The 26084-nt window shown below is 41.3% G+C and overlaps 1 protein-coding gene across 1 annotated transcript in view; it reads left to right on the top strand.

Moving 5' to 3' along the window:
• The window catches only part of cspg4 (chondroitin sulfate proteoglycan 4), a 75530-nt gene extending 54949 nt beyond the window's left edge, over nt 1–20581 (top strand). The window contains exons 6-11 of the mRNA XM_069685605.1: nt 545–721; nt 10587–10785; nt 11238–11369; nt 12906–13066; nt 15454–15637; nt 16261–20581. Coding sequence (XP_069541706.1) covers nt 545–721; nt 10587–10785; nt 11238–11369; nt 12906–13066; nt 15454–15637; nt 16261–18083 — 2676 coding nt within the window. The 3' untranslated portion in view covers nt 18084–20581. The remainder of the gene's footprint in view (nt 1–544; nt 722–10586; nt 10786–11237; nt 11370–12905; nt 13067–15453; nt 15638–16260) is intronic.
• The last annotated feature ends 5503 nt before the right edge of the window (nt 20582–26084 follow it).

Genomic DNA, 26084 nt, shown 5'->3' with positions numbered 1-26084 from the left:
AGGCAGCAGAAGCAAAGACATTTTTGCTTTTTAGTCCCCAGTATGGGTCAAGGTCCAAACCAACAACATCTTTTAGTTAAATTCTCTCTGCCTTTTTAACGCCCCCGTGTTTCAGACTTCACTCTGTAATGGAAACTGTCTGTTATTAATCTGTTGTCTCCAAACGAAAGCTTGGATATGTCAGGTCCCCCAGAGCCACAGGAGACATTGCACAACAGTTTTCTCAGGCTGAAAAGTACCCTGAGTGAATTGTAAAATCACATTTAGCACCAAAATATGTGAATCAGATTGGGAAATTAAGAGTTTGAGTTGGTAGCTATGTTTTCAATCTGCTTTTATCAGCAATTATCAGTGGAGTTTTCCATTTTCACCAGCGTATGATGGCATGTTCTTTGGAGATGGGTGTTCTGAGGGACAGAGTCACACAGTAACATTTTATTCCACCTTTTGGGCTTACCCATCATCGGCCTATTGTATGATCTTTCCCACCACTCATGTCTGATTCCAAACTGAGTGACACCCGGATCCTTTTTGTCTCCTGCAGGTGAAACTTGGACACATTTACTACATGCACGACAGCACCGAGAGCACCGAGGACAGCTTTACACTCTCTGCCTCCATTTATGAGATTGAGCGCCGGAGCCTCCCTGTCACCATCTCGGTGACTGTCATACCCGTCAACGACGAGCCACCCAAACTGACACGCAACACGGGACTGGAGGTAATGTTTTGCTCTTTGAAAGTGCCTTTGCCTTTTAGCTCTCCTCTAACATACTCGAATGTGAACGGGATAGAAATGTAGGAATATCTGTTCTATTTGTTTTTGTTTGTCTGATACTTTTTCGTACGTCGACTTGTGAGAATTCAAGCTCAACAAAACCATCGTTCTTTTGTGACAGAGGAAGGAAAGTTATTATTGCGACCTTTCAAAACAAATGAGTTTTTTATCCTGAAAAGATGAAACTATGGGGAAAATAATTTGCTTCCCCACAGGTTTTTATCAGTTGCTGTGTTCAATTTATTTCATGTTGCTTTTGTGCATATATTTTCTTCCTCTCCTTCTATATTGTTATAAGAACGAGGATAACTTGTGCATGTGATTGACAGGCTGTAGGGATTCCCACCTGTTCCAGACTTTGCACGATTGGTCCGACGCCCACATGAAATATAAAAGAAAATATAAATATTATAAATAGCTTGCCACTGCGATTTTCATGGCTGCACGGTGGTGCAGTGGTTAGCGCTGTGGCCTCACAGCCAGAAGGTTCCTGGTTTGAATCCCGGTTCGGAGGCAGGGGGCCTTTCTGTGTGGATTTTGCATGTTCTCCCCGTGCATGCGTGGGTTCTCTCCTTCCTCTCACAGTCCAAAGACGTGCTCGTGAGGCTAATTGGTGACTCTGAATGTGAGTGTGCGTGGTTGTCTGTCTCTATGCGTCATTGACTGCCGATCAGTTTAGGGTGTACCCCACCTCTCGCCCAATGACAGCTGGGATAGGCTCCAGCCCTCCTGTGACCCTGAGCAGGACAAGTGGTATAGATTAAGGATGGATGGATGTCTTTACTTTACTTTATGCTTCATCTTGATTTAGTTTGATGTTCTGACAGTTTGTGAATTAAATTGTTTTTTACTGCTTTTATTTAACAGAAGCAACCGCCCAAATCGGAGCTTAAGTTAAAAAAAATCCTTGAGGTTTGAAGAATGAATGAACTCTGAACTCTGCATGAACTCCGCAGTCATCTCTCACATCTATACAGGAAAGTTTCAGCCGCAGCTGCAGTCTACTTTCATGAATCCTGTATGAACTGAGAATTAGATTCACTTCATGCAGTTAAGTACAATAAATGCAGAGAATTTTCACTTCGACACAGAGGGATGCTGACCTCTCAGGCGATGACGCATGCTGATTCAGTGCAGCAGTAGCCTCCGCAGCATTTTTGTTAAAACAAAGAGCCATAAAATAGAAGTGAATTAGCATATTCTTAGCTTGACTTGCTCCAAAATGTGAATCATGTGCGCTACATAAGCATACGAGGGCAGTGATTCACTACTGTATGCGCTCAATGCAGTGCCAAGCAGAATTTCAGGTGTACAGTATCTGTGTGCATTTTAATGAGGCCTCCAATTTGCTGATATGTCAGTTTGCACCAGAACAGGAAACAAGTCGACGTAGTGTCATTATCACCGGGCCTATTCTTATCCCTCGAGCTCTGATATATCTGTTCCTGCCACATGTGTAAATCCAATAATTAAAATGTCAATGACGACATAAGTATAAGTCTTGGAAACACACAGTGTTTTATTCTATATTCAGTTTTTCTCAGTGTGCCATGCTCCAACTTCTGAGTGGTATTCATCACAGTGTGATTCTATTAGAAGATTGTAATAAGTGGATTCCCATTGTTGCCCATACATGATTTGACATCAGACTTATTAATGTTTCATTTTAAATTGAAATGAACTGAAATTAATTAATTTACTTTCTAAGATAATTCAGATTTTTTTATTGTTAGCCTTTGTAAATGAAAAATGGAAGTACAACTCCAAACCTCTTTTGTCCTCACAACAGACGAGGTTTCGCTCCCAGTTAGCTCTTAATGAGATCTAAATGTTTAAACTGGATACCACTATAATTACACCAGCAGGCAGCAGACTCTACAGTTTACAGGTGTGGTTAACCATCCCAATCCAGGGTGATAAACAGCTCGAAACAAATAACAACTGAAAAAGTGAATAATGTAATCTATGCAAATACTCCATCCATGAGTCCCAAAAAAGTAAAGACAATAACAGATTGATTATAAGATGTCAAGAAGATATATCCAAAGGGTTTACAGGAAGTTTTAGCCCTCCACTTACTTATGAAGAGTATACAATTACACTCCTTCTAGTATTGGACCATAGCTGTGTCCCAAGCAGCAGCCTGCGAAGGAGGCGGTCCACGGAGGATGCTCCATTGGCATGCGTAGACCATTAAATCTGATGAGACAATCTGGTCTACCCTTGCGTCCCCAAACACCACTCCTGTCGCCTAGCAACAGGTAGCCAGTGGGCTAACTAGCTAGCATAACTAACATTGAGTAAGTTAACCTATTATTTTAAAGATAAATTATTTCAAGGGCACTTAAAACTAGCTATTCGATTGAGTTGAAACCAAAAACTTTTACTTTTTAAAGTTTATTCCTCGGCTGCGTAAAAGTCCACCACTTCGTTTTAATTGGCACGCAATGCATCTCGGGATATGTTGGGCAGCGAAGGATGCAACCGATGGATCCTTGGCAGCCCTGGAAACGAAGGACGCATTTGTCGGGCGCATCTGAAGGAGCCTTCGAATTGGGACAGCCTTTGATGCGCTTCTGTGACGCAATCGGCCTTCAGATACGGCCTTCGAAGGCTGCAGGGCCTGGATTGGGACACAACTCATGTATCACCGCACTGCTACATTTCCTACATTGTGAACAGATCTAACTATTTTTTCTCTAATAATTGTTCTCTACTACTAAATACTTTCATCTCAGTAGTGTTTTTGTGGTCAGAAAAAAGGTGTCCAATGGCACTTTATTTAATTGAATCTACAGCAGGTTCACAGTTTGTTTGCAACACGCTCTCAAACTGATTTACGTGAGTCTTGAAAGGAAAGTTTCTACAGGATCAATAAAGTGAGATTCTACTGTTCGAGTCTGTAGGCAGTTGGAAAAAGGCAGCAGTAATCAGCTCACAGAACTGGAAACCAACTGTGTCATTCAGCCCTCCCTGCTCTGCCTGCGGCTCCGCGTCTCCCTGGCAACCCGTATTTTTGGAAAACCAAGATGGTCGACGAGACCGCGGCTCTTTGGCAGCGTGAGGGCGGCATCCAGTCCCTGTGCCTCCTCTGCTGCGGCTGCAGACTGTAACATAATAATATGTGGATGTCTCCACACACACAGCCAGGCCTGACCCAGCTGCACTGGGATTGATTTAAAGCAGGAAGTGTGTGTGTGTGTAGTGACCTCTGCAGCAGATGATCAGACATGATGACTAACATGGCCGTGATCGGGCTCTGCTCTGCTCAAGCTCACTGCTGATCCCATTTAGCCCGTTCCATAGGATACAGCTGGTCTCCATTAGTGTTTGTACTCAGTCTCAGTGTGACTCTGTCTGCTTCTACTTCACTCTGCACAAACTTTTAAATATTTGCCTCTCTGGGTCAGTCTAACTTTTTGACTTATCTATCTATCTATCTATCTATCTATCTATCTGTCTATCTATCTATCTATCTATCTATCTATCTATCTGTCTGTCTGTCTGCCTGCCTGTCTGTCTGTCTGTCTGTCTATTTTCTAGCTTGTTAGCTAGCTAGCAATGTATATCTATCTGTTTTCTTCTACCTGTCTACCTAGTTAGCTCGCTATCTATCTATCTATCTTTTTTCTAGCCTGTTAGCTAGCTAGCAATGTATCTATTTAGCTCTCTTTATCTTTCTATCATCTATGTTTTTTCTAGCTTGTCTAATCAGCCAGTAATCAAGCTATTTCTCTATCTAGCTATCTAGATAGCTATTTTGCTATCTGTTTACTAACTGTCTAGCTAGCTAGCTATTTTGTTGTCTACTAACTAGCTATCTGTCAATCAAGCTATCATTGTCTTTTCTCTTTTACATTTAGGGCTGTACAATTAGCCTATTCAAACACCTTTGCTTTGAATGTCAGCCTAAACCCTCTGACATGAACATTGAATGGAAGATGTGTTTTTTTTTTTGTTTTGTTTTTAACGATTATTTTTTTGGCCTTTTGGCTTTATTTTACAGGACAGCTGAAGATAGACAGGAAATGTTGGGAGTAGAGAGTGGGGGATGACATGCACAAATGATCGGCAGACCGGGAGTTGAGCCTGCGATCAGTGCGACGAGGACTGTAGCCTCTGTATATGGGGCGCCTACTCTACCGACTGAGCTAAACAGCGCCCCAGGAAGATGTGTTTTTAAATCCCTCATCCTAACATAGAGCAGTGAGACGATACACCTATTTGGGTTTTTAATCTGCGTTTCAGAGAGCCCCACCCCTGTCTTCTTGTCTTCATAGCCCTAGACTACGGTTTAGTGCTGACAATAAACTATCATCTGTCTTGTTGTTGTTACTTCCTCACTCTCAAACATAGAGTAAGAAACACACTGCTGTCTCCTGTAGTGAGACAAGCCTAGACTTTGTATGCCAGGTCACTTTGGGATACAGACTCAGACGTCTGGCGTCCCTCAGAGTCTCAAACGTTTAAGAGACGCTGGTATCCTGTTGAGTCATCAGCAAACTAAGTCATTTGCCTTTGGCAGCTCCTTCATTACTGCCTCCAAATGAAATATCAGCCATTGTGTCCACTCAAATTAAATTTGCAGCCCATCCTCTTAGGTGCTAAATGCATTGATTGTTATATAAACCATCAATTTGCGAAGCCATTTTCAGATTACCTGCCCCAGATTGCCTGTTGTGTTGTTGGGGTGTAGGGTGGGCTGATGTGGCCATCTAGTGTTAGGCAGGGTGTTTTGCACTGGAAACACATGCCCATCTGAAGTGGTTGAGCCCAGCGATGTGACCTAAATTTGGATATTCGCACCTTTTTTCAGTATAAAAGAGAGTTTTTCTACACTGTTACTTTAACTGTTTGGGAACTATTTTATATTCCTTTTCTGTGTCCGTCCTTATGAATGTTTTGAAGTCATTGTAAACACTGCCAACAAAAACAGTCATAAAGCTATCCACAAGGAGACAAGAATATTCACCACACTCACCAGATTAACCCTGAACTAGGAAATATGTATTCCTGTTTTGATTTTGTTCTCCGTCTATTCAAATTTTGTTTAGGAGCACAGCATCTGTGGTTTTCCTTTGTACCTTTTACCAGAGATGTACTGGTGAACTCAAGGACCAAATGATATCGCAGCTGTAAGTGGATACAGATGCTACAAAGCACACTTCTCACCAAACCAATCAGGGATGCTGCATGAGGTCAAAGGTGAAACACTTTCGAGCCTGGTCTAAAGTTACTCTTCGAAGCTTGTTTGTTTTGAAGCTTCCATAAAACTCTTCTGAATCTATTAAAAAATGCAACAGCTGGCATGTAAGAGCGACACAACATAAAAGAAACAAATGAAACCATCGTCAAGATACACAAAGCTTTTGTCTTGAGGCTGTGTGCAAAATTAAGACCATATTTTCTGCTGCCTTTGGTCAGGAGATTGTTTCCAACCTTCTGGAGAATACACCTCCAACAGCAACAGCTCTGTTAGAAGTGGTGATGAGGTACTGTAACATGGGTTACTGCCTACAACAATGCTCCTTATTGCTAAGAAATTGGCGAGGTGGGTGGCTCTATTATCAGCTAAGTCATCTGTGCATATGCTGTCCAGGAGGAATATGAGCCTCTTATGTCTTGATAAAAGGAGATAAAATAGAGAGATGGGAAAGCAGAGAGCATCTGTCTCATCTATGGTGCATGCATGGGGGATAGTGGGTGTTCTGCCTTCAGGCAAACAGATCCACTTCCACCTCTCCTAACAGAGTCCATATTTGACTCAAAATTTGTGGGTTCAGTGTGCACTCCCCCTCCGAGGATGCGCTCCCAAACACCAGGCTCTGCTTTCTGCAGGCCTGAGATGAAAACTGCCCAGAGGAGGGAGAGATCCTCCGAGGCCTTCTCTGCAGATGCTCGCTGCTGTTTGCTGATATCATGCACGTTGTCTGTTCTTCCTGAAAATATCAGCGCAACCTATCAGTGATTTGAAGTGATGCAGAAAAATAATTTCCACCAGGACGATGTGACATCCTTCCTGTGAAGGTGACACGCCACCTGCTGAGCTCATCCAGACAGGTTACCCCCATTCTGTCAACGAGGTTTCTGACACATGAAAGGAGGAATAATCCTTCAGACAGGAGTCTAGCTCCCTCGTGGCAAAGTGGTCAGCAGACCCCGCAACAACCTGGTAAACAGCCTCTGCAGGAATCTCTTGTGCAGCAGTCCTGGTGGAACTCAATCGTAAGCAACTCTTGATTCAGGTGCTATATTTTAGGGAGTGTATCCTGTGGTCCCTGTTGTCTGCAAATACAAGCGGCAGGTTCCTCCCTTCCAAGCTAATGATCCAGGGATTGGGGCGCCGGTATAGCTCAGCGGTTAAATTGTGTGTCTCATATACAGAGGCTACAGTCCTCGATGCGGCGCCCCTGGGTTCGACTCCCACCCCTGGCCCTTTGCCATATGTCCTCCCCACTCTCTCTTCCCCTGCTTCTGACGCTATCCACTGTCCTCTCTCTTAGCCAACTACTTACTTCCAAACATCTCTGCTGTCCACACCCAGGTACCGATGGCTGCCCAGGAAGCTTTTAAATGACTGTATTCAGTTGAAAACAATGCTAAAAATACACATTTGAATACAGACATTTAAATGCTGATGAACAGTTGCTTAGACGTCTAAAAACATTAAGCTTTTAGCCAAATTTACCAAGACGTCTAGACATATTATGACATCAAAATCATCACATTAAAAGATCCTCATCCGTCATCTTTTTCTGCTGCAAAACAGCAGATTTAGAACCACATCTAACCAGTGGTTTCAAAGTGCAAAATGTCTTCTTACTTCAAACATTACTTCTCATGCTAAATCTTTTATTAGTTTGCAGACTTTTTTATGTCTCGCTTTTGTTTCTTTTGCACAACAATTCTGCACAAACCCAGGAAAGTGTCTTGTAGTTATCACTTTATCACAGGAGCACAGAGACAGTGTGTTCAGACAGCATATTATCCTCCTTTAAATGACCTCTGCTGTCGCCATACATCACTGCTCAATAAAATGTATAGCAGCAGAAATCGTCCTATAACCATGCTCTTTATGACCCGTACTTGTCGGTGAAGTCGTCAGCGGTTATAAAAGTTATCATTCGAGAGGAACAAAGACGTTATCTAGCAGCTCGAGAAGCGCAAAGTGTGCGGTGATGGATTATGGCTTTGAAGTGTCGATGCTGTGAGTCATGGTGATGGAGGTTTGACGGGGTGTCAAACCCAACGGGGTGTTGTGAGCAGTCAACTGTAAGGCAACTAAATTATACACTTCACGACACATTTGTTATATTGAACTGGTCGAGATGGGTCTGAAATACCAGAAATTACAGGGAGGAATGAGAGAGACAGCAATGTTGTTGGTTTCACAACATAAAGACGAGTAACTCACTTTGATGGTGTATAAAAAGAGGACATTGAACATCTGTCTTTTAGCCACATTAGCAGAGTGGCTCTTAGGTTGTTGGGTGTCATTTAGAACCACTTTGGTCAAGTGTGAGCAGAGGTATTGCTGTCGCTGTGAAATTGGAGCACTTATCATGCTCCCCTTTAGAATGAAGGTATGAAGGTATGATTCCTTAACTTCCAAATGTAGGTCATAATATTTTTTGTTCTTTTATGACCCAAAGAGCCTCAAAAGTGATGACATTCCCACCATCCTCAGCCTTGTGCTAATTAGGTACGTTTGCATGATAGCACACTAAACTGGGAGACAAAGTAAACATCATAGATGTGGACGTAGCCGCTGACGTCAACAATTGGTGACGTCATCTTGTGTGTGTTTTTTCAGAGCTGAGAGTGACTATATTTGGATCAGAGGTAGAAAGTGTATTGCATCTTTATCGACAGGTAAAGGCGTAGAGTCGGTCGTCTTTCAATCGAAAGGTTTGAGGTTCGATCCCCAGCTCCCTCAGGCTACATGTCGAAGAGTAAGGGCAAGACACTGAACCCCAAATTGCTCGGTGGCATAGCCATCAGGTATGAATGTGATAACTGATTGACAGTTGGGCACTTTACATAACAGTATGAATGTGTGTGTGAATGGGTGAATATGACATGTAGCGTAAAAGCAGCTTTGAGTGGTCGCAAAGACTAGAAAAGCGCATTTAGGTAGCGTGGTAGCAATCACAAGGTAGCCACGCCCTAAAGCCTACCCTGCTTCATCGTCTATTTTACGCTAAATTGGACCATATTGTAACATTTACCAACACAGACAATCAACTAGCAACTGAGACTGTAAACTTATGAAGAAAATGTTTACTGAGTTCATAAATCAAATGAGAAGTCAGGACTTTTTCAAGGTCGCCCCCTGCTGGCCGTCAGCAAGAATGCAGCATAAGCTTCACTTTTCAGACCAAGAGGCTTCAAGACATTTCATTCACAACAGTCTCATGCTTAAACATCAGCATGTTAGCATTTTTATTGTGGGCCTGTTAGAATGCTGTTTTTTTATGTCTGGATGCCCTGCCCAAGAACCGTCAAAGAGTCGCCAGCATGGCTGCTTAAGTGACCGTTATTATTGAGTAACGACTGCTGCATGGTGGTACATTAGTTCACTTATATTTTTAGTAACTAGATCTATGTTTCGACGATATAGCCTCCAGTTTAAACTAAGTATTAAAATGCATTCACAGTCATTTTAAATTGAAGTCTTGAAGTCTTCAGCACTGTTGCAACTGTTGTTAACCTGCTTGTCTTGCTCCCTTTAGTTATTTAGAGGTGATTTTTTTTTAAATTTCAATGGAAAACTGCTTTTAGGCAATGTGACGACACACGTAGAGTTTTATAGCACAGGCATGAATTTCATTGAAACGTGTCATTTATCAACATCACAGTTTTTGCTGGTGTTAAAATGTTGCTGTTTTAAAGCATCTCACTCCCATGCCTTATACGTTAATTATCTCTTTATTTACACATGAAGACAACAAATGAATGCCTCACAATAACGCCCACTCTCTGAGGGAATTAAAAGGCAGGATTGGAAGCCGGGAATTAAAACTGACAGTGTGGTGGATAAGACTGCGCTCAATAAATAAATGTTCCTTGCAGCTCTCTAGTACTCTAACCCCTGACATGTGTTCTACCTGGTTGTTATGTGCGTGTACCTGCCACATATCATGCATTTATTTCCAAATATAACCTCCTCTCAGTGACTGACAGCTAAAGCTTTAACACCCAGAGGCTGCTTCCCTCCTCTTCCTCTCGTCGAAAGCTTCTCTGCTCCTCATCCTGAATCTTAAGAAAGAGGAGAACGAGCGAGGTATCAGAGGACGAATGGCTTCTGGGATCAATATGCGCCTCTTACTGCAGGGCACCCTCGGCTCACTCTCCCAGCTGATTCCAGCGATTTAAGAATGTCTTTCTGCAGATCTGGCCCATTTCTTTCAATTAATGCTCCTTTCAGCCGGCCGGCCATTAGAAGTCCATTAAAGCCGCTCCAACCCAGGGAGAGACATTCAGCCTGGGCTGCTGCGCTCCATCTTCTGATAACAGGAGCGTCTGGACTGCCACAGAGACATAATTAACCTTTTAAATTGTTACTTCGGAGGTGGCTGTTTGCAGGATTTGTTTATGTCTTTCCTTCCTCCTGGGTGGTTTAGTTTTGCTTGTTTCTATCTACCTGTCTGAGAAAATACTTCGAAGAACTTCAGACAGCTTCATATGGACAATAACACACTAGGCAGCCTGTGATGAGTTTCAGTAAATGACCCGTGGCAGAGACTGACTAATCCATGGTATCTTTTTATCTCTCTCTGTCTGCCCCTCTGTCTCTGATATTTCACAGGTTCTTGCAGGAGAGGAAGCTGATATCACCTCCAGCATGCTGAACACAGACGACGACGATACCCCCGCAGAGGAGCTTGTCTACCACGTCGAGGTGCCGACCAGCGGGATGGTGGCGCTGAAAGAGGCGCCCGAGGACGGCCTCCTGAACTTCACGCAGGCTCATGTTAACAGAGGGGAGGTCATCTTCATACATGAGGGTGAGTCCACCATCATGAGACTAACTATTCAGTCATTTAAATTCTCCATCTGTTTTTCTGGATTGTTTTCTTCTTGCACAAGTGTCCCAATCTGTGAGCTTTATCGCCCTCTATCTTAGACTGCTGGTATTACAACATCATTTCTTAAACATATCAACTTCTACTAACGCTGAAGACTGTTGAACTAGAAATCTAAGTATCCGGCAGAGTAATTAATAAGTCACTAGTATTAAGAAACAACCCTATTAAACCTCTACACATGCAGAAAGTTGTGGCACTTTCGTGTCATGAGACAGTAAAAGAATAGTCCCAGGGAGCCATCTTTACTTGCCACTTTACTGGGCAAAAAAAAGGTGTATTTTTCATCAAGGTTATTAAGGTATCGTGTTTCTTCTCCTACAAAATAATATTATAAGTGTTGTTGACCAGTAAGTGTCCTCCCCTCCCTCCAGGTGAGGAGTCCGGAGGTTTCAGTTTCACCGTGACAGACGGCGAGCACACGTCTCCTCTCTACAGATTTGTTGTCACCGCCAGGCCTCTCACCATCACCATGGTTACGCAGGAGGAGCTCGTTGTGTTTCCAGGTAAGAGCCCAAAAATCCTTCAGACATGAACACAGCCGTGATAGAAGGATAGGAGGCAGTGTGGGGTCACTTATTCAGTGTCATTACAGCAGCAATGTGTAAAATAACATCTTTTTGTTGAGGTTGAGATTTGTCAGTTTTTCCTGTTACTTTTCAGTTATTGGATTTTTCTGAATTCTTTTTAAAACACATCGAACTTTTAACTTTTAACGACGCTCGGCGCCATTAGGTCAACAAACCAGGTTTGATTACTAGCATACTAATGACCTACAGAGGCTTTTATTTCCAGCTCTGTCCACGTGTCGGTTTAGAACTGAAGAAGCCTTTTGGATGAGAGGTGAGACGTCTTCAAGAAGTCAAACCAAGTCCAGTTGCTTTTTGGATTAAGCTTAGAATCAAACTTTTAAGTCATTTTATCCACTGGGTAAAAGAGTTTTCTGGTTTCCCTCACTCTTTATGTTACATACAGAAGAATATTTAGCAATTAAACACTCTGCAAACATCTTTTGAAACAGGCCAATTCCACATGTCCCTTCTGACATTCAATTTTTTGTGGTACCTTTATTTCTTTCTCTGCCATTCCTAAAAAGATGGCAGACTAGGATCTAGAGTTAATTTTGTGAGTAAATCTGTAAAACAGTGTTGTTTTTAATAGCTTTGTAAAAACAAAAAGAAAGACTCATTCCCCCAAGATGCACCACAGAACTCCACAGGAAGTCACTCCTGCCTGTGGCCGTCAAAATGTTTAACTACACCCTCTGAGTGTCTGACACACCTATTTCAACTGTGTTACATTAATGTATACATAATTGACAGTATATAAAATAAACTGTATACTTAACATATTTACTTATTCTGTATATATAATTTACATATTTACATAGTTTTACTCCATTTATATTTCCTTATTTCTTCACACTTCTAGAGCAGCTGCAGCGCACAAATTTCCCCCCGGGGATAAATAAATATTTCTGATTCAGAAATATAATTGAAGACTATGAAACGCTCATTATACAGCAGCAACTGTGGCCAGAAGTGGTGATAACAGAAGAATAGCACATTGGATCTTCATCTCAGAAATGTTGCTTCGTCTTCCTTTGAGCTTACTTTTCCTTTTATGGTCAACACTAAGTTTAAAATGAGGTGTTTTTCTTCTGTTGACAAATGTCACTGACCTTAGCGGTCAAAACACATCACAACTTCACCACATGAAACTTGTGCGAAGTGAAATGTGTCACTTCAGCGCAGGCAGTAACTTCAGCTGTATTCATAATAAACTGTACTTTAATGCGTGACACAGGAGATGAGCTGGAAGCCGGGATCAAATATTTGGACAGAAACTCTCTCAGGAAACTCTTCCCCGCAGTTACTGCATGAGTTACTGCAACTGCTAAAGTTTGAGGCAATTCCAGACTCTGCTTAATTTCACAAACTCAACTGCACATCCAAGAGGCCATTTTCCACAAAATCATCCAAGCACTCAGAGAACCGTGTGTGTGTGTGTGTGTGTGTGTGTGTGTGTGTGTGCACTCACAGGAAGCAGGCAGCCCATCACAAGTGCCAATCTGGGGGCTGTAACCAACGAGGATGGAAATGAGATAAACTACTCACTCATCCGCCCACCTCGTTTGGGGAGACTCATCCTGGCCAACGACAGGAACCAGTATGAGGAAGTAACCAGCTTCTCACAAACGCAGGTAATTACTTTGTGTGTGCGATGCTGAACGTGTCACTGGGATGGAGACATCCTTTAGTTCTAACATTAAATTATTAATAACATTTAAAACTCAGAGCTAAATATTATTTAGAAAAGCTTGTGCCAGAAAAAGCAACTTTTGATGGAGCTTTTCTGTCATAATCTGTTGCATTAAGGGGGCACTGAGAGTTCAACTATTATACGTGTCCTTCCTTTCACATAAATCCTCTCCACTTCCAGGTCTAACACTCCTATTAATAGCAGGGTTGTGTTTCTAAGCAGCCATAGGTGTAGCAGTAAAGCTCCTCCAGTCAAATCACGATAGATCATCAGACATAAGAAGACATAATGCAGCTTTAATGCATTAAAACGCAGCTAAGCCTGCTTTCAGCTCAAACTGGAGCTGCAGAACTCACCAAGGTGAAAATACAGGAATGATTTCATCTCAAAGGTCTGACAATATTTCATATATTTCCAGCATTGATTTTTATTCATATTTCAGGGAGGAAATGCGTTAATCTTAATGCTCAAGCTCATTGAACCTTGATAAAAACAGGCACGACTTCATCTTTGTAACCTTTTTAAGTATTTAAGGAATTAGGCCTGACTGTAAATTAAATGTGTCACGAGATGGGAACATTTAAATTATATCTATAGAGGAGTATTTCTGTAACATATTTTTTAGGCAATGTATTAAAAGGCTCATAGAGTCAGTCGACAAAAAGTATACTTACCCATTTATTCATCTGAAAATACCGTAATTGTAACCCTGAACTTATCCTTACATAACCCAGGTCTATTGCTACCAATCACTCGTACACACACTTTGTACATGGGTGCAATGTTTCAGTTACTTCCAGTAAATGAGGCATCAACATGTTCCTGATCTTCACCAGCAGAGGGCCTCAGCGAGCATGTCATTGTGATGGCCTGGCATTAGCATTAGCATTCATGCTTATAAGCTGTCAGCTTTAGGGGTTTTAAACCACTCACAGTTTAGTGTTATATATATATATATATACATATATATATATATATCTCAGAGCTGAGAGATTGCAGTATTGCATTTATAATATACCTTTATTTATCGAGCACTTTTCAAAATCGAAGTTACAAAGTGCTTTACAGAGGCAGCAAAGCAAAACAAACAGGTCATGAAGTAAAACAGACAGGTCATAAAATCAAAGGCAGATATTAAAATAACAATTACTTTAACAAATATATAAAATTCATTTAAAAGAACTCCGATGACATAAAATTCCCTTAAATGAATGCTAAACAGAATGCTTATGTTTGTTATTGTGATATAAACCGTGTTCCTCTCAAAGAGATTGTATGTAATGGACAGAAGTGGATTTAAATATACACAGAGGCACAGGCAAAGAGCTCCGAACAAAAAAAGGGTTTTAGCACATTTATTTCATGATTTTTATTTGTACTAAACATTTGTCAAAGTAACCCCGAAGTAAAAAGAAATTGGATAATCTGTGTAAAGGAAAGAAACTTCCAGTCCCACTGAGTCCTGAGTGTAATAAGACATTTTGGCTTTTAAAGGGCTGACGCCTTCATCTCGGTGTGGTCCTCGATTTCAAAGAGCTCCTTTGTTCGTGTGATATGTTTTTTATTTGGCTTGTTTTAAGTCATCTGTAGATAAAGAAGCACCTTTTCTCTCAGTTTATACAAATCATATATACAAATATCCTCATATATACAAATATCCAGATAAATAAAGAAAATGTATACGTCAAAAAATTTAATGGAGTGCTTTAGGATTATGGTGTGCATCACCTTACTGTATCATACCACTATGCATGCACCAAGTGTTTGTCTCCCTTGGTGGCAGTGCGCTCTCCCTATAGTCTCTGTCTGTTTCTTTATATCCATTCTGACATCTCACCGTGCAAAACTAAGTCTTTCCCAGAAAAATGCTCGATTGAAATTGTGTTAGACAATCTAACACTGTATTGAGCTGAAAACATTTCAGCTTTTGCTTCCTTGTATGTCGGGTTGTTTGCAAGAGAGGGAGAGAGCGAAGAGTTGAGCTTAGGACACAGTGACCTCAGAGAGCGAACACAGGCCGTCACATTCCAGTTCACAAACCCTGATCGCTGTCCAGCTGAGCCAAACCACTGCTGCAGCCATTTGAGCTCCTATTTAACTGTGGTGATTATGAACGTTACAGGAAAGAGAGAAGTAAAATATTCGCAAACTAAAACGGCTTTAAAATCACTCAAGTAAGAAGCAATAGCCTGCAAAAGGGAGGTCAAAAATCAAAGTAATATTAAGTTAAAAAAAAGAGAAACACGAGAGATCAAAACTGGTAAATTGTGATATTAAGAGTTTTGAACAGATCATCATCTAATGATTTTGTTTCTCCCTGATACACAGCTGGAGGCGGGGGCAGTTTTCTACGAGCACCAGATACCCGAGGAGCCTTTTTGGGTGGTGAGGGACTCCGTAGAGCTCACTCTGAAATCGCAGCCAGCCCCAGATGTCCGCCACATCCTGCCCATCACTGTCTCCTATTATGCTGCTCACAGCAACATCTCCTCACAGCTGTGGAAGAACAAAGGTAAATGATGAAATGAGGGAGGAACACAATAATTTGATATGAAAATAACTGTTATAAAGGAGTATCTAGAAATGAGCCCTACATTTGGCAGATGTTGAGATCAATAGACGAGTGGCTAAGCCTGTATAAATCCATTACAGGGCTCTGCCTGATTAATAGCACAATGTGGACACATTGCCTCATCGGCTGTTATTTAAGTAGATTCATTGAACCTTTTTTAATTCAATTTTAGTAAAAAATATTCTTGTAAAATGGTTAAAAACAAATCTGCTGTCAACAAGTCTTGACTGATTTTGCATAAATTTGGTACACAGATTCATAAAGAAATGTTCAATCCTCAAGCAGTCACAATAGAGTCCGTGCTGATTTTCTTTTAGACTAGAAAGTCTTCATTGCCTGAACAGTCCAATGTCATAAAGGGATTCGTCACTCCTGCTTCTTTTGCTGCCAAAACAACAAGCCCCCTGCTCCATCTGTTTCTGCTAATGTGCCAGCAGCCTTAATGTGCTGTGCAGCATGATTAGATATCTACATGAGACAAAACTGGAAAGAAAGTATCTTTGAAAACGTATTTATTTTAACTGACATTTAAACTTTCTGTTTGTTTTATTGTTTCCACTCAGGTCTGCAAGTTGTGCAAGGCCAGAGGAAAGCCATTGACGATTCAATCCTTGATGCCTCCAACCTTCTGGCAAGCCTACCTGAAGATCAGCGAGGCGATGCAGATGTTGTTTTTGAGATTAAGCGTTTCCCTGACCACGGTCGTATCACCCTGGGTGGTCAGGACCTGCCCCGTAATGCCCCCTCCTTCATGCAGAAAGATGTAATTCAAGGAAAACTGGAGTATCTCCATGATGACTCAGGAGCCTCATTTGACAGCTTCTCTTTCAGGGCCCGTCTAAAGTCTGAGGATGGTGCTGTGGCCTCACCTGCCGAATCTGTGGTCCTTGAGGAGATCTTTAACATCTCGGTCAAACGTCGAGGCTCTGACCCTCCTGAACTGGTCACTATAGACATGCTCTTGGAGGTTCTTCAAGGCTCTATGACCATTCTCACCAAGAAACATCTTAACACTCAAGACGAGGACAGTCCACCAGATGAGGTGCACTTCAAAGTGACCAAAGTCCCAAGCAACGGTCGACTGGTTGACTCACTCTCAATGGAACCCATCTCTGAGTTCACACAGGAGATGGTCAACCAGGGGCAGGTGGGCTTCTACAGCGATGGCAGCCTTTCCGATGGCTTTGTAGAATTTATCGTGTCAGATGGAGAACACCAAACGAAGCCTCACACGCTCCACATTGGCGTCCTAGCTCGCACCCTGTTTCTAGACAAAGCCCCTGAGATCAAGGTGAAGCAAGGTGATGATGAGACCTTAGTGACTGAGGAGATGTTGAGGGCCACAACTGGGGGCCCCGTTGAGGAGGACATCCTTTACAAGATCACAAGTGTTCCCAAGTATGCAGCTGTCATGGTAGACCGGCAGCCTACATCTGCCTTCACCCAGAAACAAATCAAAGAAGGCAGAGTCAGTGTCCGGTTTGTCAAGTCCACTTCACCTAGAGACAGTGTTGCATTTGTAGCCCGCAGCCGGGCTGCTAATGTCTCCTCTGTCCTCAACATCACAGTCCAGCCTCTGGCCAATATCGCTCAGGATCCTCTTCTACCCCAAGGTGCTCTTGTCCAATTGGACAGGAAGCTTCTGGATGCAACTCCCCTGGCAAACAAGACCAGAACCTCCCCAACTTTCACTGTCATCCAACAGCCCCAGGGTGCTCGTTTTGTGAGGTCTGGAGGTCCTGACGCAGGTCAGCCAGTGGGCACATTCAGCCAGAAAGACCTGGATGAAGGCCGAGTAGGTATGGAAATCCTAGACAGCTCTTCTGGATCACGAGGTAGTGTCACTCAGGATGAGGCTCGCTTCCTGCTCAAAGCCCATGGGGTTCCACCTGCAGAATGTGTACTTTCCTTCCAGACGGGTCCGTACAATGCCTCTGGAGTCTACCCTGCCACCCTTTTGAAGATTCCCTCGGAAGCCCCATCAAAGGACAGTAATGACCTCCCTGGTGTGCATAGGTTCCCTCTTACCACTCCAGCCAGTACAGCATCTTCTGGCTCTGGTTCCCGCGGGGGACCAGAGGTTTCTCGGCGCAGTAACATCTGGTCCATTCTCATCCCAATCCTGGCAATCCTCCTCCTCTTGCTGCTGGCAGCCATCTTGGCTTACTACCTGATCCGTAAAAACAAGACAGGCAAGCATGATGTCCAGGCAGCAGTTTCCAAACCCAAAAATGGAGAGGTGGCCGGCACAGAAACCTTTCGTAAAACTGACCCAGCCAATAACATCCCCATGTCCAACATGGACTCAAAAGACGCAGATCCGGAGTTGTTGCAGCACTGTCGGACAACGAACCCGGCCTTGAAAAAGAACCAGTATTGGGTCTGAGACACTTTGACATAGGGACACAGCGAGAGGAGGATCCTTAAGCGTTTGGAATCCTCCTCACACCAATCCTCTCAGTATTAAAGACCTCTTGCCACACCAGTTTAAATGAAAATTTTCTTTTGACACCATTGGTTGTATACTTATCTCAACGTAACTGTGGACAAATTCTCAGGCAATGAAACACTGAAAACTTATTGGCAAAGAAAGAGGCAGTTTCTTAACTTAGAAGGCTCCTGCCATGTCTATTTATTTTAGTTTTATCATTCCTCTTTGTCAGTGGGCACAAATGAAGACATAAACATGCCATGTGTTTGCAAAAAGTATTTTTGGTGTGCTCCGTCATTGTATTCCATATATCTTAGGCCAATATTATTTGAGTGGATAGGCAGTTTTAAGTATTTGTGATAGTAGGCTTCATTTTAGGTTTTGGTTCATCAGGACAGTTGATAAGCCTTGTACATAGATAATGGGGTAAATGTATGCTGTATTATCAAAAGGAAGGAAAACTGCTTCTTTGTGTTTCTCTTTAAATTGTTTTTAAGGTACCGTTGTATTATGTTTTTCTCAGGGCTAAATTCAGTTTAAAAGAATGGTACAACATTTTGGAATATATGCTAATTTACTTTTTACGAGCGTTTAATAAGAAGGCTGATACAACTCTTGTATCTGTGTGTTAAATATAAAACTTTAGCAAGGAGATGTTAGCCTAACTAAACATTTTTACTAGGGGGAAACAGCTAAGCTAAGCTAGACCAAGGTTCTGTCAAAAGGATAAAACATCCTCTTGCCAGCACCTCTAAAGCTCACTGATTAGCATGTTACATTAAGGAGGGCTTATGATCCAGGCTATGCCTTGGTGTGGCTTCCTGTACCTGGCTAGCTTAAACAAGCAGTTGTTCTGCCATGCTAAGCTAACAGCACCCTTGCTGGGACTTTGTATTGAATGGATATGAGAGTGGTATAGTTCATCTCATCTTATTCTGCGTAAGATAGCTGATAAGCGGAGTTCCCAAAATGTCTATTTCTTTAGTGTCACCACATTATAACATTTCAGTAGTCTAGTTTGACTTTTTTATGGAAAGAAGATGGTTCAGTACTAAAAACAGTGAAAATAAAAAAAACTTGTCGCAGTAACTTGCACAGGTTTGATTGAATTTAGCTCAGAGTCATGTCATCATCTGCCATATGTTATTTTTCTGCATGCTTCCAATGTGCTTGTAAATATTCACTGGACTGGCACAGCACTGACCGCAAAAGTACACAGCACACAGTTAGTAGGCCACAGGCAGGACATTACTTTGGTCGTAAAGGTCTTTAACACATCCGTATTGGCTGACACGCAGGAGTGAGGTCATTACAAACTGGGATGTTTCCATTTTCCAAGTCTGCAATTAAGAATTCATAAAACCTGGTTGGTGCTGGGGTGGTTAAATGAATAAAATGCTCCACTGGTTCGGTTCATTTAAAATATAAGCCTAAACAAAGTTTGTTTTTAAGTCTTCAAAAGCTATTCTTGATTTTAAGCATTCCACATGTAAGCTGAATATACATACTGAGATATACTGAAAACATGAGTTTGTTTCTTTCTTTTTTGACTCTTAATACTTTTTTATATGTTGAAACTAAGAAGAGCCTTGCTGTAAATCAGACTCCTACTGCTCCTCTTGAAACATCTTTACTGTCACTCTATCTTGTTGTTAAATGTTATATGAAGTCCTTCTTTCTACTTTTATTGATTCCACTTCAGAAAACAAAGACTCAATCATCTATTTTTTTCAATTAATTGCTGTACATTTCTTTCCTCATACTGTATGCCGATGACACCTTATTCTTTGTTCGTCACATGCTGAATATATTTCTTTGCGGTATTCATGCTCCATTGACGTTATATTTTTTCGTGTTTTGAGGGCAGGATATGATAGAAGCACTCTTACAAATAACACAGATCTCGGGAAGTGATGCGTTTAGGGAGGTGTGTATTTCCAATGACTTTATCTCCTACAGATAACTGAAATAAAAACATTGGTTCCTCCTTTACTTCCGCATCTTACCAGTTTTATGTGTAAATATTCTGTTTTTAAGAAGGATTTCTGGTCTTAGATAATGCCTTGAAATATATATCATGTAGGAACATGTACATGTCGCTACATTTAATGAGACTGATCATCTACAAACAATGCTTGTGTGTCTCTGTGTGAGTGTGTTTGTGCAGGTGCTCGTCACTCCACTCCTCACTCCTCCGCTGTACGCCTGCTGAAGGCTGCTGAGTTCGTCGCAGAATTTCATCTCCGCCCCTCATTTTTCATTATTTATTATTTCTGTCATCCCCCCCTCATACATCAGTTCATACACAGGTTATGGGCTTTGTCTGAGATTCAAATGTTCTGTGTAAAATGCAAGTGCCTTCAAAATTAACCTGGAACAAGACGTCTTCTACTGCAGTATTCCTCTTAGCTTGTTCTTGGCACTAATGGAAATAAAAACGTACATGTAACTCATTGTTTTGTCAGTGACTTTGTTTTTTACTGTTGTTGACTCAACAATACTTAAATACTATATATATATATATATATATACATATACATATATATATATATACTGCAATCCTAAAATATAAGAATGATTTGATCATATCTTAGTTGGCTTTCTTCACAATTAGAACAGGCATGTGTTTTCACTTGAGAGTGCTGAGATATTAAAGGGATAGTTCGTAGTAAGGTTGTATGGGGTACTTATTAATAGTAAGTGGCAGTACGTCGTTTCAAATGTGTTTTCTTTTATTTGTTGTCTCTTCTACCAATCGCTGACCCAAAGAGCTGCATGCGTAGGTACACAGGGCTGTTGTGCGGAGTAAGTCATAGTGCCGAGGTAAGGGGCTGTCTGACGTCAGTGTGAAGCGGTGACAAATATATAAATACAGCGTACACTTAAACTGTTTGTTTATATGTAGGAGTATTTCAAGTGGCTAAAGTATGTGGTACTCCTGACCCCGTCTGCAGCGGTGTTTAGCTTAGCTTCTGTGTCGGACCTCAGGCCGGCTTCTCCCAACAGGAGCCGTGCTGACTGTTATCCACTGTACGTAGTACACTTACTATTGATAAGAACCGCTTACAACCCCACTTCAAAAAATTCTTCTCTATATTCCTTTAAACTGTTTACTTTTTCTTCTTCTAACGCAGACAGACAATATTACTCCACTGATGGCCAGTCTAATTTGCCTCCCAGTCAAATTTAAAATCAAATATTGATACATTTTGTTACTTGTTCCTAAACAACAAGAGAAAGTGCTAAATTGTTGCTGCACACAGACAAACTTTTAGATTGACTAAGCAGTGTAATATATTTCCTCAGCATGACTTTAAATGAAGGACAGGCATTTCTGTCTTTGTCACTAAACTGTTGAATAGTTTACCTCACACTTTCTGATGATCCAAGACAAAGAACAATAAAAAATACATATTGTCTTGCTTTCAACTGTTTTCTTTTTGTGCTCTTTTTTAAGGTTGTAATTTTGCTTGATATTTCAAGCAAAATTCTTGTATCGCATAGCACGCTTTAACTTCTAAAACTTCTAAAAATGCTGCCCTCCTCCTTTCATTTAATTTGTGGCCACTTTACTTTTTGCAGCATACTTTTTATTTACTTTCACAACAAGTTTATTCAAAGGACAAGTTATATATTCAGGCCAAGATTTTAGTGCTAACTGGTAGGACATTATAACATGTTACCTTGAATCAAAATGTAATGACAAAAAACAAGCTGATGAGGGGATTTTTTTAAAACTCATTTTATGTAATGAACATGCATGTATGTATTATACCAGTCCAGATTCATAGAATTTAAAAATAATAGCAAGATGTTAAATGTATTTACTACCTCGTATAAGCATTAGAAACACACATCTACATGGAAGGCTTGAGGTGATTTGGGAAAGGAGGGAAAATTAGACGCACAAATATTAAATACAGTTTCCACCATTATACAGTTATAATTAAAATTTGTAAGACTAAATAGGAAAATGCTGCATCTTTCTCAGGGAAATTTATTTTTACCAAGCCTTTGTTGTCTGGTTCTTCGAGCTGCTGTAAACATCTTTGACCACAAGGTGGCGTTAGGGTGCATGCTGGCCCTTTAAGAAACAAGAACCAGCCCTTGCAGCCATTCGTCAGCATTTAACAAGGCTCTCTCCATCCGTCATTCTTTCCAGTGAATGGCCTTTGCTTTCAGTGTTTCTCTCAGCTTTTTACATTTTCCTGCTCTCCTGTCTCCTCCGGGTGTCAGTGGCCTGCCGTCGCTCTGCCTGCACTCCTCTCTGAGCGCTCACGCTGCAGGTTTCATAAGTCTTTGGCACAGCTGCTCCTCCACATGTGTGTGCTTATGTCATGGTGTCTGAGGAGTCACTGTGCTGTGGATGTCAGGTCTCGAGATGAATGTGTTTGCTTATACTGTATGCTTAACCTTGCACAAAACTGGACAAAAGGAATGCAAATGATCACTGACATTAATGCCACCGATGCCTCTTGTTCACATCCAATTCAAACCCTGTATTAAACTGTTCAGCTGAACATTTATAAAGTCAAAACTAAGTTATTTAAAGTATTTTAATTCATTGAAAATGAAAGTAATAGAAAAATGATCCATTAAATAATGCAAAAAAATAATTACAGTAGTTGTAAACAATTGGAGGATGTTTATAAGGCGCAGATTTAATGTAGATTTCACTTCAACACAGGGCAAACAGGATCTACAGAATACTATGAGCATGTCAAAGCCTATGTGTGACTTTGACTTCACCAGACATAAAATATACACAAAGAAGTTGTCATCTTCAGGAGAGTAAATAGCGGATTTGGATGCCTGATTAGAAGATAAAACATGAATCAAAGTATTAAAGAGCAGCTCCAGTCATGTTTAAAGACATATCAAATGCTCTGCTTGAAATAATAAATTGTGTCTGATGTGTTTTTTTCAGCAAAATATGTTTAATTACCTTGTAAAAATCCTCCCAAGGCATCTCCTCCTTCTCCCTCATTAAAAATTCCTGAATCTCCATAGGCCCCGCCCACTGCGACAACAAAACATGTCTCTGCCATCGTTTAGTGGCAACTTGTTGAAACTCAGCTAGCTTGTAATGTAGTAATTAGTAGTAGTAACATTAATGTTATTCAGCAATAAGTTTGCAAAAATTATGATGACGGTTTCAGCTGGCTCACACATCGGCGAAGTGGTTGCCATAGGTTACACATAATTATATGCATAATTATATGCATAGCGTCACCCCGTCCATTAACGGGATTGGCTCCTTAGGAGATGTTACAAAAATGTTTAAATGTTTATGTTTAGACCAGATTTCACCAGGATATCTGCTTCTGTCACAAGATTCCTCACACATTCTCACACACGCATTTCACATATTCATTGTCTGAAATGATCATATAAGTGAGCAGTGCATCGCAAATGAAAAATTATGATGACGGTTTCAGCTGGCTCACACATCGGCGAAGTGGTTGCCATAGGTTACACATAATTATATGCTTAGCGTCACCCCGTCCATTAACGGGATTGGCTCCTTAGGTTTGTGATGTTTCAAACCTGCCAGTCTGAAAACGTGTTGTTCAGCCTGTCCTTGGTACACTGCAGTTTAAAAGCAGACAGGCCCAGCCATGGAGATGACTGCTGATGTTGTCCCTGACATGTCTTGTAGCACATGAAGAACACCACATGGAGATGTTTACAAGGTTAAACATTAGATTTTTACTGGAGGGGGGCTTTAAAATATAACTCCATTTTGTCGTCATACCTTTATAAGTGGGTATTAAAAAGAGTTGTAAACAACTTTGAGAAGGACTTCATGTTCCGATGATGAAGGTCTGTTTGTGGTTCAGTAAAAATGTTGTGTATGTGTCCAAGGAAGAAATCATTTCCTTCTCCTGATAGTGATTGGACACCTTCCACTGTCCACTCCCACAGATGTGCTTGTAATGTGGAGCTGGATGCGTCGTGGTCGTTGTAACCACAGGCATCTCAGTCGATCACTAATTCATGCTAAAGATTCTAGCTTAGGATTAAAATGCTTTCTTAATGCAGGACACCTATTTTTATGTCCGGCCACTGATTGGTGGAGGTTATCCAGGGTTTGTTTGGAACAAACTTGACTCCCTCTTTGTCCCAAAAGACTGAGAATGAAAATACACAGGGCAGGGAGGAGGAAGCGTTTTCGAGATTCCTTAAAGAGATGAATTATTGAACTTTTAAACTGTGGGAACGAGTGACTAAACAAAGTGTCACATTTGATTGTTTTGGCTTGTGTTTAACTGCTGTTTAAGTTGGCTGCCGTTCTTAACAGGTCGGTGAGCAAAGATGTTGCTGTCAAGTGGGATAGGAGGAAACATAGTTAAAGATGTAGAGCCAACATAAAGTGTCAGTAAGAACTTGCATGCAGTAAATTTTCAAGATAACCCAAGTTACCTTACGTACAAAGCATCAAGCAATTAAGTCAGCATTATTTCAGCCTCTTTGAGCATCAGTTGGCTCGTTAACCTTCAATATAAGTCTGAGCCTGCTCGTGTTGACTCTGGCTTCAGCTCTTACAGGCAGCTTCAGTGAAAAGAGACATGCATGTTTGCTTTGGACTTCCCTCTGATGCTTTATCTACAGACTCCATCAGCTCTCCACATGCAGTGACTGGCATGCAGCAAGACAAGCTTCCAAACATAGATGTGTTCGGCGCACGCTGTTCCCACCTTCCTCTGACATCTCTCATGCGAGTGCAGAAGTCATAACCTGAAAATAAAACCTCTCTGCCTGATTAGAGCATCACTGCTGTCCAATTTAATCCTCCACTGAGTTGACTCCTCTGTAATTGATGTGGTTCTCCGCAACTTCCTGATTCTTTTTATTCTGGCATCGATTTGGTGTTAAGCTGTGGAGCAATTCTCAGAAATCACGCATCAATCAAACAGTGTGGGCGGGAGTTTGATGTTGTATTATTTAGAGTATCAGCTGATGAATTTCTGTGGGCGGTTTATTTATTCCAGTGAAACCACAGTTTCTGCTGTAACATGAGTCACTTTGATGAGTGCTGGAAGGATTTTCCCAGAGCAAATGTGAAATCTTTGATGTATTCAGGCCCCGACTGCTGACATTAACTTGCACTGAGTGATCTTGTTACACGGCCTTTAACCTGATTTTTAATGTCTTCCAAATATATTTTGCTTACTCTGTGAATACAGCAGTTTAAAAACTGTTCCTGTCTACATGTGGCATTCCAGCTACAATTGTAAATAACTAATGTCTGTGTGTGTGTGATCCAATCGCTCTCTTCTTGGTTATACCTTCATAGCTTACTTTCCATACAGATACAAAAACAGCATTTTTCTGTTGAAAAGACATTTAAAACTGGTTCAAAAGTGAAAGTTTTTTCATTGACTATTTAAAGTATTAAGTAAGATTTTCATTCAAGATTTCAAATGTCTGAAGTCACTATAATATACACTGGTGATTGAGCCTATGGCCCACTGATGAAAGCCTTTGCATTTGCAGTATTAAGGACTGTGTGTCTGGTGCAAAAATAACAAGCAGCGCCCAGTTAGTGACGCGTTCTCCATCACCCAGCAGTGGTTGGTCTGCCAGAGAGGGTAGGCGGAGCTAAGCGGAAATAAGTGAACTTCAAAAATACGTTAATCCAAAGAAAAGGAAAAACGACGTTCAGATGAAGCAAACAGTCTAAAAAGGAAAGCGACCGTCAGCGAGGAAAATCAAGAGTTACAACTGGAGCCAACCGTGGACGTCACACATGCAACACTGTCTGGATATCTGGGAAGTGTACTCCCGCAATTACCGTTTATCACCATAGGTGCCGCCAAAAAGAAGGAAACTGAGATCTTTGAGATTAAAACTTTAAAAATGTTTAAATGTTTATGTTTAGACCAGATTTCACGAGGATATCTGCTTCTGTCACAAGATTCATCACACATTCTCACACACACATTTCACATATAT

This window comes from Semicossyphus pulcher, unplaced genomic scaffold (genome assembly GCF_022749685.1).
Source record: "Semicossyphus pulcher isolate SPU_LCO1_2020_fin unplaced genomic scaffold, fSemPul1.0.p SCAF_8, whole genome shotgun sequence".
NCBI lineage: Eukaryota > Metazoa > Chordata > Actinopteri > Labriformes > Labridae > Semicossyphus > Semicossyphus pulcher.
Note: the sequence above shows the minus strand (reverse complement) of the source record. Positions and strands in the feature narration are given on the sequence as shown.